This window comes from Rhinolophus sinicus, chromosome X (assembly GCF_036562045.2).
Source record: "Rhinolophus sinicus isolate RSC01 chromosome X, ASM3656204v1, whole genome shotgun sequence".
NCBI classification, from domain to species: domain Eukaryota; kingdom Metazoa; phylum Chordata; class Mammalia; order Chiroptera; family Rhinolophidae; genus Rhinolophus; species Rhinolophus sinicus.
In genome coordinates, this window is record NC_133768.1 from 41,923,397 (window position 1) to 41,941,195 (window position 17,799).

Below are 17,799 nucleotides of genomic sequence, written 5' to 3' on the forward strand. Positions count from 1 at the left end.
GCTCTGGCCTCAGGCCCTGTTCTTTTCTCTCTCCTTCAGAACCTCCTACTTCCTGCTGCAGCTGCACCTGGTGCCCACTTGCAGTTACTGTGCTAAGAGCTGCACCTCTGGCCCAAACCTTCCTCTTGACTTGGCAGGAGTTCAGGGACTGAAATTCTAGTCCTGGCCCTAAGGCTGTTGCTGTGTGACCTTGGGCAAAACCCCTTCTCCTCGCTGATGAAGCAAAGAGCCTACACTTTGGTGCCTGGTAGAGCCAAGTACAAGTTCCATCTCATCCACTTTAAGCTAGAAAGCCCTCTGAGGCTCAGTTTATTCACATCTAAAAGACAAGTGGCAATCTCCACCTCATAGGTTCTTGGGAGGATTCAGTGAGACGAATGTGCACATAATGAAGTGTCTCAGCTTGAGCCTGAGAGAATCTCTCCCTTCTCCCAGGGAGGCAGAGGGACCTATGAGAAGGCTGTTTGTTTTCAGGATGGGAAGATTTCTAGGAAAATATCTCTTAATCTGGGCCACTCTTGCAATTCAGACATATCTGAGCATGCTGGGTAGACTCATGTGATGACCCACCAGGGGCTGAAGGGAAAAAAGGAATTATGGGTGAGGAGCTTGACCCAGCCACAGGGTACTGTCAAGGCCTTCATTCACTTATCCAATAGATTCTGCAGACCAGGCACTGGGCCGGGGGCCAGATACAGCATTGATTAAGGGTAGTAAACAATTTGATCTCATGAAACTTATATCCAAGTGAGAGGAGACAGACATTCAAAGACTAATGGAATTAAACTGGGCAAAAAGTGGAGGTAGCAGGGAAGAATGTTCTACGCAGAGGAAACAACTTGAGCAAAGGACCTGAGGCAGTATTTCCAGGAACTGCAAAGAGGCCAAAGGGGACGAGTGGAAAAAGCAAAAGGAAAAAGGGCGAAACTGGAGATGTAGGCAGGGGCCTGAGTATGCAGAGCCTTGGAGGCCACAATCAAGTTTTAGTATTTATACTAAGGACAATTTGGCAGCCTGTGGTTCGTGGAGAGGCATGGGGGTGTCTCTGATGCCCCTGAAGCTGTATGACAAATATCGAGTAACAGCATGTTTCTGGGGAGAACAAAGCTTTCATCAGATGCTCAGATGGGCTAGTGATCCCAAAAGAATAGGGAAGCTCCTTATATGAGTCCATTCACTAAGTGTTTACTCTGAGCTAGTGGTAGGCAGGAATCCTAGAACTTTCTGTGAGCTGGCCCCTACCTCCCACCTCCAACAGGTCTCAGCCTCCCCCAATCTTCACTCTGTGCTTCACCCAGACAGAAGTGCTTGTAATTCTCTGCCACTCTGCTGTCCACACTTATCTTTGCCTGTGCAGTCCCTCTGTTCAAAAGGCCCTTCCTCACCACCCGGCCCCATGGCTACCTCCCCACCTCTCTAGCTCCCCCTTGTTCTTCACAAGTCAGCTCAAAGGTTGTACCCACAGGGAACCTGCCCCGACTCCTCCCCTCTGTTCTTCCCACCCTGCACTTCTCTCAGCACTGTCTGTTGCCTCTTATGGGCCAGAAGCTCTGTGGGACAGGGGCCAGGTCTTATTCATCCCAGTGTCTTCAGCATCCAGCACAGGGCACCTAGTCACACAGGTCAGTTAAGTATTGGTGGGAGATAGACGATTCACACTGAGGTGGAGGCTGCAAGATGGACTGGTGGACACTAGAGGGCACTGTGGCCATTGGAATCCTGGCCTGACGCTGGCCAGGCTGACAGGCTGGGCCCAGGGCCTGGCAAGCACATGGGATTGTCTCCAGGAGCTCAGAAGCATGGAAACTCTGCTCCTAGATCCTGCAGCATCTCAGCTCCGGGCCTGATTGACCAGGATCCCCATTCCAGCCTCCCAATTTACCTTCTGCCCCCTTTCCAGACCATTCGTCATGACAGCACTATCCTACTGCACATACAGCTTTCGTTCTTCACAAATACAGGTACCAAACACTCCTCCCACAGCGCTGGCATACACTTTTTGTTCTGTCTGCAACACTCTACATGTCTCCTCACCCACCCCACCCCTCACCTGGCTAACTTCTATTCACCCTTCACCTCTCAGCTTAGATGTTAGCTTGGAGAAGCCTCCCTGACCTTCAGGCTGTGTTGGATATATTTCCAGGGTGCTCCCACAGCCCCCTACACTTCCTCTGTAATTGTAGTTGTCTATTTCCTCACCTGTTTCCTTACCAGATGGTGAGTTTCCTCGGAGCAGGACTCTGTTATTACCTGCCATTGTTATCAACCACATTTAATTTAGCACGTTAGAGTCCGGTACTTTGTACGTACTCAATCATCCCCGAGTAAATGAATGAATGGATAAATGGATAGATGGGTAGATGGATGGATGACCTCAGACAAGTCATTTTACCTCTCTAGGTTTGTTCCCCATTGGTAAAGTGGATATGCTCACCCCTCCTTGGCAGGGCAGGCAGGAAGATTAAAGATAATGTGTGTCAAGTGCTCCCTAACAGTACCTGACACATAGCAGACATTTTTGGAATCAAAGCAATTACTAATATTTGGAATAGTGACAAAAGGGAGGGGAGGAGTTGAAAGAGACCGCCCTGAGCCTGGGGTGATCCCGCCCACTCAGGTTTACTATTTATATGTGGAAGATGGCTTTAACAATAATAAGAAAACTATCATTTTTATTAGAAACAACGACAGCACCTGCTACGTACCAGACCAGAAACAGGAGGTCCCCAAGGAGGTGGTGGGCAGCCTCTAGTCTCAGCCATGGGATGCAAGGCCAGGGCTGAGGTCAGAGCCGTGGGCATTGCCCCTGTGTCTGGAGAACAGTCATTATGGGAACAGCTGGTTCTGAACTCTTTACTCATAGGTGAAAATTTGTCTAAGGGGTCATTAATTCCCTCTGTAATTAATGTAAAAACTGCAGGGTTTGTATTCATGGAAAAATAGGCTCAAGCGTCAAGCTGATAATATTGATAATGTGTGCTTGTAATTATATACTGCAGATAACTATAAATTCAGTCACTGCACTAATAAAATGTAAAAATTCCCAAAGCAACCAAGAACTTGGTAGCAGTTGTACCATGAGTTGCATTATGCCAGTCGTTCTGAGGCTAGGAAAATCACCACATACTGGGAGTAATGGTAATATTCACTGTGTACTTAAAAGCTGTTTCGGCATAAAGTAAAGAAAAATTTTTAGATAAAACAGGGCACTTTTATGCAAAAGCATGAAATTTGAAAGCATAGTGAGCAAAGGTCAATTTGCATTAGAGTAGGAACCAAAACCTTGATGAATTGGGTAATCTTACAATTGAGGCTCTCAGCAGACTGCCCTTCGGGCTCTGACTTTCCTGTGGACACATAAAAACTATGGTCATCGTAGAAGACCAAGTACAAAGCATATGACCTCTCTACCCTCACCCCCTTCAGAGAGAATCGACTCCCACCTACAGCCCCTTTCCACCTCATGTTACCATAGGCTGGATAAAAACACTGCAGTCACATGGGACATGGACACTGAAGCTGGAAGGTCACATAGCCTCCAGGTTGGTAGCCAAATCAGGCCTCATGAAAGCAGAGGAAGCCAGTCCAGAGAGAGGAGTCAGTGACAAAGAGATGAGAGGGACCAGGCAAGCCATGAGAGATGGGAGTCAAGACATGGACCCCAGAGATGGAGAGAGGGAGGGAGGGAGGGAGAGCGAGAGAGAGAGAGAGAGAGAGAGAGCACAATCTTGGTCCCTTGGTCCTTGATTTCTTGCTCCCACTTCCAGTTGGCGTGAGGCCTGGCTATACTTCATTTACTGTTTTTAGATTCTGTGAGGTGTAGCCTCACAATAGGTCCCCCCCACCCTTTATTCTTGAGCAATTTTGAGTGGGTTTCTGTTCCCTGCAACAAAATGTACCCAGACTAAGAGAAGGGAAAATTGGGGATATAAGTGCAGGGCTTGCATAAGCAAAAAACTCATAAAGAACACTTATGTAGGGAGGGGTGAATGCAATTATAAAGCATTTGTGTTTGTTCACCCAAATGCTCCCTCATTTCCTAACACTTGCTCTCACAGACACATGCTACAGCCACATACGCACACACACTGACATTCAATGGCACACAGAAACAAAGGCAACAAGAACCAGATATGCTCTTATGTGGACACCCTGACATGCACAGACACGCACCAGCATGCAGCACTGCCCGTGCCCACAGCCGCATGGACACGGCCGGCCTGCCTGCATGAAAGCCATGGATGGCACTGCCCATAAGGCTAGGGCCAGGGTGAAGGCTCAACTGGGCACTGCACTGCCTATCTTCCCAGCTGCCAAGTGACTCATCTACAGGGCTGCTAATTAAAGCCAGGACAGAGGGGACAGACGCAAGGGGAGGGGAAAAGAGAGAAGGCAAGTTTATTTTGGTGCCAACCAGGCACTCAGCCAGCTTAGGGGTCACCCACTTCCTGGGGCTGGGCCAGGTGGGGGCAAGGGAATACAAACAGGAAGGGGAGGGAGGACCCTCTTACTCCTTCTGGACCCTCGACCCTCGTGAACTTCCTGGAAAGGTATTTCCAACTGACTCCGCCTCTCTCCTCCTCTGTCCTACTGTCTGATTCCAGCTGCACCCCCTCCAGACTTGTCCTTACAACTGGCTTCTCCTCAGCAGCACACTCCCATTTGGGCTTGCCAGAGCTGGCTCATCTGTGCCGGTACCCGGCTTCCGTCTACCAGCCGCCCCCCACCACAAATGATCACCCAACACAGGCCTGGTACATTGGGAATGCTCTCTATGTGCTTCTGGAATACGATTGGGTTAACCCTGGTACAGCCCAGCCCAGTGGTGACTATCGCTCTGATGGGCGGGATTCCTATCCTAGTTCTACCAGGGCAGGAGTTACTTTAGCTCTTTAAGCCTCAGTCTCCTCATCTGTAAGATGACAAGAACATATATATATCCTATAGGATTATTGTGAGGGCTAAATGAGAGAATATAGGAGAGTGCCTAGGACGGTGCCAGCATACATTAGCTTTAGCGATCAGCCAGTAAGTGCTGCTGCTAACATCCGCCTCAGCCTGGGGCAGCAGCACTTACAGAGAGCTGAGGTCCAGGCCCGGCTCCACCTCACAGTACCCGGGGGACTGCAGGCAAGTCACATAAGCTCTCAGAGCACTGTCTCTTATATAAAATGGGGATTCGTGATGTGACACCATAGATTTACTGTAAAGATTTCAACCTGTCAAGTGTCCTGTGTGGAGCCCAGCTCTTAGAAGTGGCTTAATAAATTGCAGCAGTGATTACTAAGGATACTGTGTTTCCCCAAAAATAAGACCTAGCCAGACCATCAGCTCTAATGCGTCTTTAATTAATATAATTAAAATAAGCAAAAATTAATATAAGACCTGGTCTTACTTTTCTATAATATAAGACCGGGTCTTGTATAATATAATGTGATATAAGACAGGGCCTTGTATAATATGATATATAATATAATATAATAATACCTATAATATGATATAATAATATAATATAATGCTGGATCTTACATTAATTTTTGCTCCAAAAGACACATTAGAGCTGATGGTCTGGCTAGGTCTTATTTTTGGGGAAACAGGGTAGCAGGAGGAGCTCAGACCTCCAGAGCCAAAGAAGCCCAGGAGGGAGGAAACAGGCAAGGAAGGCTTCCCAGAGTGGGCAGGACTGGAGTTGGGCTCCCAAGCCAGAGCGTGTTGGGCAGGCAGCAAGTGACAAGGTTCCAGGCAAAGGAAGTGGTGAGAACAGAGAGGTGGATGGGGGAGCAACCAGGCTGCACCGGACAGGACGCAGCATGGGAGGGAATAGTCGGCTGCAGCTGGGGCGGCTCTGGGGACTGGTGGTGTCTTGGACACGTGGATGGGGGAACCATGGAAGGTCCATGAGGTCTCAGCCACCCCAGCTTACCAGGAGGGGGATTATCACTGTGTGAGGGATATAAATGATAAGGGGGGAAGACGGTGGTAGATGAGGGTAAAGGGGATCAAATATATGGTGATGGAAGGAGAACTGACTCTGGGTGGTGAACACACAATGGGATTTATAGATGATGTAATACAGAACTGTACACCTGAAATCTATGTAACTTTACTAACAATTGTCACCCCAATAAACTTTAATTAAAAAAATAAAAAAATAAATGATAAATGTCTAACTACTACATTGTTTTGTACACCTGAAACTAATTAAAAAAACAAAAACAAGGAAGAACCTTAGAGATTATCTAATCCAAACTCCCATTGGGCAGATGGGGGCACTGAGGTCCAAAGTGGGAGGCCTCCTCTGGGAGTAGAGCCAGCAGTGGCTCCTCCTCTCATTTTTCCTCCCAAGATTGCAGCAGCTCCCCGTTGCCATGGGGACATCCCTGGGTGTCAGTGGCTCCCCACCCCTTCCTCCTTTCCTAGCAACAGGCCACCTCCTCCAGCCTGCAACCGCAGCCTGTCTGCCCCCCTGCCCCAGTTCCAGTTTGACCCTCTAGGACTGGGCTCCCTCTGCTTCGGTGGCAGAGATATCGGTCCCTCCTGCCCCTCTGCTTTCAAGTTCTACACTTCTCCACATTTCTCAAGCTTGACTATCCAATATATGACAAAGGACTGGGTTAGGGGAGGGCAGAAGGCACTCCAACGTGTTGAGTCACTATTTTGTGCTGAGCATTGCTTTACTGTAAATTCTCTCATCAGCCTACCGAAGTCAGAATTATTGTCCCCATTTTACCGATGAGGAAACTAATAAGGATCAGAGAAGTTAAGTGACTGCAAAGAGCACACAGCTAGGAAGCAGGCACTGCTGAGAGCTAGCTTCATGACCTTGAGCCATTGCCAAGGTCTCTGGACCTTGGCTTAGGTACCTGTAGGTTTGATGACTTCTTAGGGATCTACAGGAAGCCGACGCACCTTCCTCTGTGCACAGCCCTCTTGCAACAACAGCTGTTCAGCTCTAATTAGACACCACACTTCCTCCGGCACCCCATACTGGGAAGCCCTCAGGCCTTGGCCCTGCCACGGGCTTGGGGTGGGTGGGCTTTCAATCCACCAATTCGGCTCATTCCTTGCTGTTCCACGTCTGACAAAGCCAAGGCCTAGCCCCTCTCCTTGGTGTTTCTCCTATCCTCCTAACCTTTCCCCTTCACACACACACAGAATTTATTAGAGGACACTGGGGCTCCAAGGGATGAACAGATTTGTGCAGTCACGTAACTAGAAAGTGACCTAGCCATAAACAGAACCCTTTGCTGCCCTTGCTATGCTGCAAAGCCCAGCCTCTCCTCCAAACTTCTCCAGCTCCTCACTGACGACAAAAGGCGTCTGTGACCTGGCCCTGACTAGCGTTCTGATCTTTAACATTTGTGCCTTTCCTGCCCAGATCTGTTTTAGCCCAAACGTCTGCTCCCATCCCTAAACCCACCCTCACTTCCCGGGCATGCTGGTTCCACTTCCAGCGATTCCTTCTGTGTGCAGAGTTTGCGTGTCAGTCCTTCACAGCCCAGCTCAGATGCTGCATTTTCCAGGAAGCCATTCCTGACCCCTAACTGAAGTGAGCTCAAGAATTTACATGCGGGTCCTGAGAGCATCCTCAGACAGTCCCACCTGGGCCTGCTTCCCCGTTCAAGAGTCTTCCCAACACGTTTGCAAGATTCTGCCCCACAAGTGCTATATTTCAGGTCCCTTCCACAGCCCAAGTTTCACCCTTGCTTCTCCAATTGCTGAGTCCCCAAGGCCCCTGTAGCCTCCTTGACTGTGGGCCCAAGATCAATGGCAGGAAGCACGTCTTAGTGACACAAATGCTGGCTTTGGAACCAGACAGCTCAGGGTGTGAGTCAGAGTGATGCAACACAGCCCCACTGCTCTTCTTCCCCTGGGCGAGGCACTTACCCTCGTGGGAACCTCCTAGTCCTCGTCTGTAAGTCAGGGACCCTACTCCATGTCTAATAGGGCTGTTGCAAACATTAAATAAGATCGTGTTCAGAGCTCTTAGTATGTGAGGAGCAAACGATAACTGCTACTATTACTAACATTAGGATGAGGATGAGGATGATGACTATTATCCGTAAGGCTGTCGACATCTCCTGCAGGGATGGCGTAGGCAGGGCTCTGGGCTTAGTGCCCGGCAGACCTGGGTTTGAATCCCAGTTCAGCCAAACATTAGTTGCGTGGTTGTGGGCAAAACCCATAACCAGGCTGAGCCTCAGTTTCCTCAACTGTAAAACAATGATGATCAGGCCAGCCAAGTTTCCACCTACAGTGTCACTGGGAGGATCAAACAAAAGAAAGTCCCTGACAACGTCAGTAAGTTGTAAAGGCCCAACTTATATCATCCTCTGACTTATGATTATGATAATTACTAAATACCCTGAGCTACAGGTCCCAGGAACTCCCCTGCTGGGAAGAGCTCAGAGCTTGTAGAGCCTTTAATGGGTCCCTTGACAAGTAGCAGACATATCAACAGGGATGCAGGGGGAGGGCTGTGCTGGAAGTCAGCCCAAGTTGCCTTTCTCTAAACCCACAGTGGGACAGTGGGATCTGTGTCCTTTGCTAGACTAGTGCCTTCCTAAATTCTAGGATAGGCTGTGCCCATGCCCCTTGGCTGCATGCTGGGACTAATTGTGTCTTGTCATATACATTGGGCCTGATTGCCGCCATCACATTCCCCTTGATTTCCTGCTGGCCCACAGCCCCTATCTCGGCCCGGGGCATCAGTGTGCCCACCCCATACCCCCTGCCTGGGATACTAGGGCACTACATTACACACTTCTGCCTCCCTCCCATATCTACTGCCTGGATGCCAGGACCCGGGCTGCTGCATATGGTTGAGCAAGCTATGCCCTGCACAAGCGTTCACAGCCAAGAGGGCGTGAGTGGGGACTGAATCCAACCTGTGCTCTGCTCACCGAGCCGGGAACCCTGGTGAGGACACATAATTACCCAGTGGAAAGGGAACATTTCTCCAACTGATCCACTCAGTGGATTCTGCTCTTCACAAAGGTGCTATACAGAGGGTGCCAAAAACATGTATACACATTTTAAGAAAGGGAAAAATGTATTAAAATTACACTGATGGTAACCACTCTGAGCGCCTCTTGTAATTGCAGAAGTCAAACGTGACTTGTATTCATCTTTTGTTATTGGTATATATTGAGTATTACAATTTTAATACAGTTTTTTTTCCTTTCTTAAAACGTGTGTACGTTTTTTTGGCACCCTTTGTGTATGTTCGTTGTAACCCTGGCTGGGACTGAGTACATTCATCCGATGCCTCTGTTGCCTGGGACCATCTCATCTCAGAGGCCCATCCCATCAGCCCTGGCCTGGATGCTAAGACCGATGGGCCCCACTCTGAGAGCCTCATCATTCCCACTTAGTCCCTATACTGCATATTGTGTCTTCATGAAGCTTCTGAGAGGTTGAGGCCTGGGAAATGCAAACAGAGCCCTTGTCTCTAACCCAGTTTTATTCCTGCCTCCTCAAGTGGCAGATTGATCACACCCTGAAAACTTACTGAAACTTGTAAACCTTTTTTTTTTTACCAAGCATGCAAAAAAAAAAGTGCACTTGTCACCATAATTATATTTCTAATATGTAGAATGTGTCACATCAAAAGTCCATCCAAATCCCACTACTCAGGGCTAGCGCAGTTCAGGGTAGAGCACAAAAGCCGGACCAGGGAAGCCCCACGCCTACTGTGCCCTCTTCTCCTGGGAGGAGAAGGTGGAGAAGGTCCCAGGGTCAGAGGTGACCTGCCTGCAGGTCGGCTTTCCCACCTGGGCAGCTCCCCTGAGCCCCTCCAGGGTTCAGCCCAGCACCGGAGTCAGTCAGGGTCAGAAAGACTGAGGAACAGTTTCAACCCCCTCCCCATGCTTGCCAAATTCACTCCAGCCCTCCCACCCTACTCCATACCCACCCCTAATACCAACAGGACAAAACCAGCTCTGGAGTTGGCCCCCACCCCTACCTATGGATCCTGAAGTAACAAACCAGAAGTCCCCACCCCAGTCCCTGCCCCACCTCCCAACTCATGCTAAAGAAAGGAAGTACTGACCTGACTGTTCTGGAATTCTCACCATCAGATCTGAAAGGGAAATAGAAAAAAATCAACAGTCAGCATATGCTTTCTCCTCTTCTTCCCCCGCTACCCTACATAGTGGCCTTGAGGTCTGACACACATCGTGAAAATGAGGGGTAGGGTATTTCTTGCAGAATGAAAAGCCAGTGCAAGTGCCGTGAGATGGCACAGGGTCTGGCCAGTGGTTGGGACAGGGAAGAGGACAGTGTGGCTGGGATGGAGTGAGTGAGGGGAAGAGTGGTCAGAGGTGAGGTCGCAGAGGTGCCAGGAACCAACCGTGTAGGCCTGATGGGTCATGGTGAGGAGTAAGGCCTTCCTGGGAGTGGCTGAGAGGCAGCCTGCAGCTGTGCGCAGGAGCAACACCCGAGCTTTGAACACAGACAGACGGAGCCTCTGATAACGGCTCTGCCACTTACCAGCCCTAGGACCTGGGCAAGTCACTTCTCTCGGAACCTGAACCTCAGTCTCCCCACTTGTAACATGAGGCCAATTCTCAGAGGGCTGTTGGGATGATTAAGCCCTTTGGAACCCAGCAGACAAATGCCAGGTATTATTAACAACATAGAAGAGGCTTTGCCAATTGCCTGGTCCAACCTGCTTATTTTCCAGATGAAGAGAATGAGGCAGAGAGGGTGAGTCAGCTGCTGAGCTCCTTTTTACTACATTGGTATGCCTTCTTCACTGTGAGGCCCCTCAGAGGCAAAGGAAGGGCGACAAAAGAGAATGGAGTGGGGGACAGCTTTGAGGGAACCGAGGGGATGAGTGAAATCTGAACTACATCCCTGTGCTGCTCCTCCCTAAAAGGTGTGTGTCTGTGTGCACACGCACGCGCACTCACACACAGGCATGGAGAGTTAGGAAGGACGGGAGCTGCTGCACTGGGGGTGGGGAAGGGCAGGAAGGAGGAGCAGGGAACTTGGAAGAAGCGGGAGAGTGTGGGAATTGCCTTCCCCATCCCCTGTCGTCTTTCTCCATCTTTATCCACCGCCCCCAACCATAACTGACTGCAGAGCGGACAGAGATGAACACACCGCAGGCTCTGTCCTCAGCTGCGAGAACCGTGATGTGACCTTTAGTGAGGGGAGCGTCATCTATGCAGAGTGCAAAACGAGAGAGGGACACACACAGGTAGGGTGGTGGACCTCAGAAGAGAGTATTTGTTGGAAGAGTGACGGGAGCACCCCCCAGTGAGGTGAGGCAGGCAAGCATCAGGGTGCTGGGGCTCAGACAGTGAGCTCAGTGCAGTAGTTGAGTCCAGTACTTCCAGTTCTGCTACTTATTAGCCACATAATCCCGGGCAAGGCACTCCTCTCTGTCCACCCTCAGCTTTGTCACTTGTAAAATGGGGGCAGGATAATGACAATCCCTCTCCTTGGTGGAGGAGGGGGTGCAGTGAGGCTCGGCCTAGCACAGTGCCTGGTACATGGTACAATGTACATGCGCAGCCAACAACAATGGTTCCAACCTATAGCCTTCACAGCCCCCTAAAAGATGGAGGACCAGGGTCATAGAGCACCTTTTCACATTTATTAAAACTTTCTATCTGACTCTGCAGCAATAAGATTGCTTCTGAAGCCTGGCCCAATTATCCACAGGTACCAGGTCAGAGGGGCCTAACTTCAGTGACTCCCTGACTACTGAAAGAATGGAAGCCAAGACCCTCAGCCTCTCTCCCAAACATTAACCCTCTGCTCCAGGCACGCTGGTCTCCTTGTCACCCCACCCCCAAACCCCAAAACACTGTTATGCAGTCTACTGTATACCAGGCCCCAACCCAGGAATACAAACCTCAAGGAGCTCGTGGGCTGGCCCCCTGCCCCAATCTACTTTAGAGCGACGTATATACTCATCTCCATTGTCATGTGAACAATCACTAAGCACCTACTATGTACCGGGCAAGGTGTCAAGCTCTTTTTGTACATTATCTCCTTTGATCCTGCAAAGTGGGAATTACCTATCCAATTTTAAGATGATGAAACTGAGACTCAGAGAAACTGAAATGATTTGCCCCATGTCACACAAGTAAGGGGGGCTTGGTGTGAACCCCAAAGCTCGTGCTCTTACTACCAGGCTCCACCGTACTAGCAGCTCAGTGCTGGGCACTTGTGCATGGTTAAGATGGCTTTCCTCATGCTGGTTCCCCAGTGTCAAGACAGACCCTTCCTCTGCAGGGCCTTGTCTTCTCGGAGGTTACCAGATATGTACCTCTGCTCCAAGAGCATTTCTAGATGATGTTCCAGTCCTCAAGATGGCAGCTAAGAGGAGCAAAAGACACTCTGAGCCATGATACAGAGTGAATTAGCCAGTTCTCACTGCGGACTGATTCTTACTAGTTTGGGGGTATACGGAATCATACGACCTTCAATGTAGTGATGCATCCACCTCAGGGGTCTGCGGCCCCTTATGCATTTAGTATATTATTAATTATGTACAGATAACGATCATCAAGCCCTGCCCAGTGGTCAATCCACCTCTTACTCCAGGTAGCTGGGCTGCCATTCTTTCAGGGCACAGCACAGACTGGTAGAAAGAATGCTGGGCTCTATTACGGCTCATTCCCTAACTGGCAGCATAGACTTGGACAAGTCATTGCTCTCTGGACCTTGGTTCCTCATCTATAAAACAACGAGGCTATGTTAGTTGAGTCCCAAACAATCTTCAGGCCCTAAAACATTTAGTTTTGTTAGAATCCCAAAGTTTCTCCTTTATCAACTGGGTCCAGCTGTCCACATGAAGAAGCAAAGACTCAGGATAGCAGGCCTTACTGTATCACTCCACGTCAGGAGAGGAGAAGGATTTCTCCTGCTAGTCCCACAGCCTTCTCCTAATGAAAGGCCACTTAGGACCCCAGGCTTCTCAAAGGCTCAGTTATGCCAATTCCCCTTCTCAGGAGTGATGTCACTAAACAGTAATGCATTGAAGCCTAGGAGTATAGTGACCATATTTGCTGAACTGAAAACTCAGGCATGTAATCTGACCAAGGATTCTGATGTTGCTGTTTCCAGGTACAAGGAACAATCGGCAGATGAGGGAGCATAAATGGCAAAAAAATCAAAAGTTCCTGAACCTTTTGAGGACTTATGGGGACAACAGAGCAGAATAGCTGAAAAGAATATAGGACCTCAAGTAGCCATATTGGGGTTTCTGCCCTCATCTCCTGACGGGATTCCCGGCCTGTGGTTTTGATGCTCTAGGCAATCTATAAACATCTGGGGAAACTATAAGGCACCTCTCACCCAGAAACTGGAATTAGATAAACAAGGTTGTCCTCTAAGAGCTAAACTAATAAAACAAACATAAAACACACCAGAAACAAGATATGCAAAGTGACCTGAAAGAATCAGACTGGTCCTCAAGCCAGGATTCGAGTAACATGTCAAAAAAATCAGGTGTCCAACAGAAAGGAGATTGGACATCAATGAAAGCAGAATTTTTTAAGGAGACTTGAAGGGCAACTGTGAACAGGGCTCCTCCCAGAAGTGTCCTGAGGAGAAAGAGGTGGGTACCCTGACCCAGGAGTCATGCAGGTCTCTCCAAAAGCTGTGAATGAGACCTGGGGTTGCCAGGCACCTCCTGTCCCAAACATCACTTTGTCTAACTGCAAGTCTCTTCAACGGACACTCCCTTGTCAGACCGGCTGCCAAAGGAACGTCTCTGAAGTGCAAAGCACTTGACATGGTTCCACTTCCATCATCATTCAGTAATTTTCCCAGCAACCTTCCTGCTGGTCAAGCCCAACCTCTCCAAAGGTCTAAATCTCACTCTGCCCTTCCATCTGCTTTTGTTTGTTTGTTTTGTTTTGTTTTTAGCACATCTGGTATTTGCTACCTGGAACACTCTTGCCCCTATTTACAGTTTTAGAAATATTTTTAATTTTATTAAAGTGATAGGTGAAATAATTTAAAAAGTCAAATTATAAAAGCATCTTAACAAAAATAATAGCCTCTTGGGGTGGCCAGTTAGCTCAGTTGGTTCGAGCATGGTTCTAAAAACACCAAGGTTACCAGTTTGATCTCTGCATGGGCCCCTGTGAGCTGCGCCCTCCTTAAAAAAGAAAAAAAAAAAAGAGTCTGTCAACTCTTTTAGTTATTTTTTTCTGAGTTCACACTCATATTTCCAAAGTATATACTCATATTGCTAATCCATTTGAAATTTTTGTGTATTATTAAAATTTTGTTTTCCAAAGTAATACATGTCTATAGATTATTAAGTCACACTGTACTGGAAGGATTATAACAAAAAACACAAATTCCCCAGTCTACCTGTTCCCACCCCACCCCCAACACCCACTCTCAGAGACAAACCGTTTTCAAGTCTTTTAACTGTCTTCTCAGATATTTACCTTCTCATTTCTAAAGACCACACACATACTTCCATTTCTTGATTTATTTGTGTAGTGTTATATATTCTGTACAGAATTCTTACTGTGCAGGGAGAGGATACAGCTTTACACACACTTCCACCTCCAGCCCCCAGTTTTCATGCAGGTACACACGTCCCTTCCTCTCATTCTACCACTATAGTCATATCACAAAGTTTTGGTTAAATCAATATTAGTGGTTTACATTATATGACTGCCTCAATACTAATAGTGCATAAATCATATCATATGGTATAGTTACATTTCCTTTTCCATACAACTTTTTCTTTTCCCTGGTGTTGATTACTACTATAATTATTATTACTATTTTGCTTGCTGGCTTAGTTTTCTTCATATATATGATCGATTCTCTCCCAACTCTATCACAAGTGCAATTCTCCTCTCAATATGTTTTGACATATCAGGTAAATCCATCAGATTTTTTTTTTTCCTTCAAGACATCCGTTCCTGCTACAATTCGAACTGGTTGCTCTCTAGGCCTGCACAATGTTGCCCTAAGATCTTCTCCCTTCCCCACCACCCCGGGATTCTGTGTTGGATTTTCTGTTTCCTAGATTCTTTGACCTTTTTTATGAGCTTATGTCTTCATTTCACTGGAGCGCTTTCTCCAGTGCTTCCTGAGAAAGGAGGCATGGGACATAAAATCTTTAGATATTACATGCCTGAGAATGCCTTTATTATGCCCTCACCTTTGATTGACATCAACTGAGTATAGAGTTCTAGGTTGGAAATTATGCCCCCTCAGAATTTTGAGAACACTGCTCCACTGTCTCCTAGCTTCCAGTGTGGCTGTTGAGAAGTCCAATGTCATTCTTTTTCTTGATCCTTTGTACGTGACATGGTTTTCCTCTGGAAGCTTTTAGGATCGTCCTTTTATCTCTGGTGTTTCACAGGGGCATACCTTAATATGGGTCTTTTTATCGTTTATTTTGCTGGTTACTCAATGGGATTTTCATTCCTTTGGTTCTGGGACATGTTCTTGTATTACCTCTTGGATCATTTCCTTCCTGCTGATTCCTCCTTTCTCTACTTCTGGGACTCCTATTGTTGGATGTTAGAGTTCCTCAACCCATCCTCCAATTTTCTGTTGTCCATCTCTTTGTCTCGTTATCCTGCTTCCTAGAACATTTCCTCACCTTTTATTTTCTAACCCTCCTGCTGAAATCTTTATTTTGGCTCTCACTGTCTTTAATCTCCCAGGTTTCTCCTCCTCCCTTCATTACCCCTGTTCCTTCCAAGTTCGTTTCCTATGTTTGTTTGCTTGCTTGCTTTTTTGGTCATTCTTGCAGGTTGATGGTCTTCCTCAAATGGCCTTGTACTAGCTGACCACCTCTGGCTACCTAAGGCTCGGGGTTTTTTCTTCATGTCAGTTTTACTGAGGTTTAATTTACATAAATGAAATATACCTATTTTAAGGGTCCATGGCTGGTGAGCCTTGGTGATCAGTTCCCCATGACACTAAAGAGCTGATGGGAAGCTGTGTGTGTAGGTGGCGCCTGCCAGGTGGTGGGCTTCACCGAGTTACTGAGCTGCAAGCCTGTTCTTGTGTTGGAAGACTCCCAAATGTCATCTTTTGGAGGCCTTTTCCTGGAGCCTTTCAGTTTCCCCAGAGAATAATCCTTTGCTCTCTCATGTGATCCTGACTTTGGGGTCTTAGAAGTAGGGGAGTGGAAAGAAGTTGGGGGTCCCACTGTTTCAGGATGCAGGTCCCTTTGCTTGTAGCCCCGTTTCACCCCATCCTCCATTGTGCCTGGTGTACCCCAGCCCAGAGCCTCTTAACTTCAATTTCTACAAAGAATCTGCAGAGATGGGCCTGGCGGGGGCAAGGCAGGGGCAGTCCCTGACTAGATGCGGTTGGAGAGGGGCCAAGAGGCTCTGTTAACAGACTTCCAATATTCTCCCTATTTGCAGTTCCACACCTCACCCGGCCTTCTGCCTTCATAGCGCCTCTGAATTCTGAGTATTTATGGGGCTTTCTGGATGGAATAATTTACTTCTGATCAGCATCCCTGACCTTAAGTGTTGTCCCTTTTTTATTCATTTACTCATATTTCAGTGGGATTTGGGGGAAGCAACAGAGATAAATAAATTTATTCGATTTGTTGTGTTTACCAGCAAGCTCCCTTTCTTATCCCAGCAAACTCCTATTCATCCTCCACGACTCATGTAGGCAAGCTTCAGGAAGCTTGTCTCAATGTCCTCAGGCTGGATGATGATCCCTTCCTCTGTTCTTCCACAGGTCCTTTCCTTGACTCTATCACCGCCCTGATCAAACTGTGCTGACAGTGTCCATTTCCATGCCTGACTCTCCCTGCAGACTGGGACATCGTAGCAGCGGGGGCTGTGTCTTAGTCACATCCATGCCCTCAGTTCAGCATCTGGTCCACAGCAGTACCGAGCAAACACGTGCTAATGGAATGAATGAATGAATGACTACAAGAATGGATCAGACCAGCCAGAGGGACCATCTAGAAAGGGAAATAAGCTCAATGGAATTGTTCCTGTACCAGGCCAGTTCCCTAAAGCTGTATGTACAGGGATGCCCACTGCAGCATGATTTAAACCAGTGAAAAATGGGCCCAGCTTCTACACCCTACGTTTAAGAATGATGAGGTACATTACGTATATCCTTGCCATTAAAAATGATGCTTATGAAGAATATGCAGTGACGTGAGGAAATGCTCAAACAAAAAAGCAAGAAAAAATCATATGTGCTGTATCATTTCAACTGTATGAAAACAATGCAGAGAATGAGGGAAATACACCAAATGTTCCGAGTGGCTGCCTTTGTGTGTGGCAATGATGGGTAATGTGTTTCTCCTCCACTTTTTCCACTTTTTTCTAAATTTTCTAATGGAAGAATGCACTAAATGTTTAATTTTTTAAAGAGCTCCTAAGAAAGGACAGTAAGTATCCCGAGAGTGCTCTGAACACAACACTGTGAAGGTAACCTAGTGGCCTGTGTGCACACCCAGTGACACTTGCTAGGAAGGCAGGTGTCCAGCCAGAGGGCCAGAGACCCCGAAGACCCAGGCCCATGGAACACTGCCCCCCTCACTGCAGAGCAGGACCTAGCTCCGGAAACCAAAGTAGAAGGCTCATGGAGCCCGGCCTATGACAAATCACAGTGTCGTAGGCTGTATGAGGAAACAGAGGCCGCTACACTGGGCCCCACACTTTAGAGACCCATCTCTATGAGGTCTGTGGGGCCAAGGGAATATGTCCATCAGCAACTCTGGCCCCCTCTCTTCCAGACTGCACTCCAGATACCCCAAACCCCAGAATTCTCTGCCCATAGTTCTTGAGCTTCCTTGCAGGAATTGTGTGGTCTTATTATCTCGGT

The 17,799-nt window shown here is 47.9% G+C and overlaps 1 protein-coding gene across 3 annotated transcripts in view; it reads right to left on the bottom strand.

The window, feature by feature from the left end:
* The window catches only part of IQSEC2 (IQ motif and Sec7 domain ArfGEF 2), a 75,936-nt gene that overhangs the window by 42,691 nt on the left and 15,446 nt on the right, over positions 1 to 17,799 (bottom strand). For all 3 annotated transcript variants that reach the window (XM_074324133.1, XM_074324134.1, XM_019717698.2), the window contains exon 2: positions 10,052 to 10,081. In XM_074324133.1, the coding sequence (XP_074180234.1) occupies positions 10,052 to 10,081 (30 nt within the window). The remainder of the gene's footprint in view (positions 1 to 10,051; positions 10,082 to 17,799) is intronic.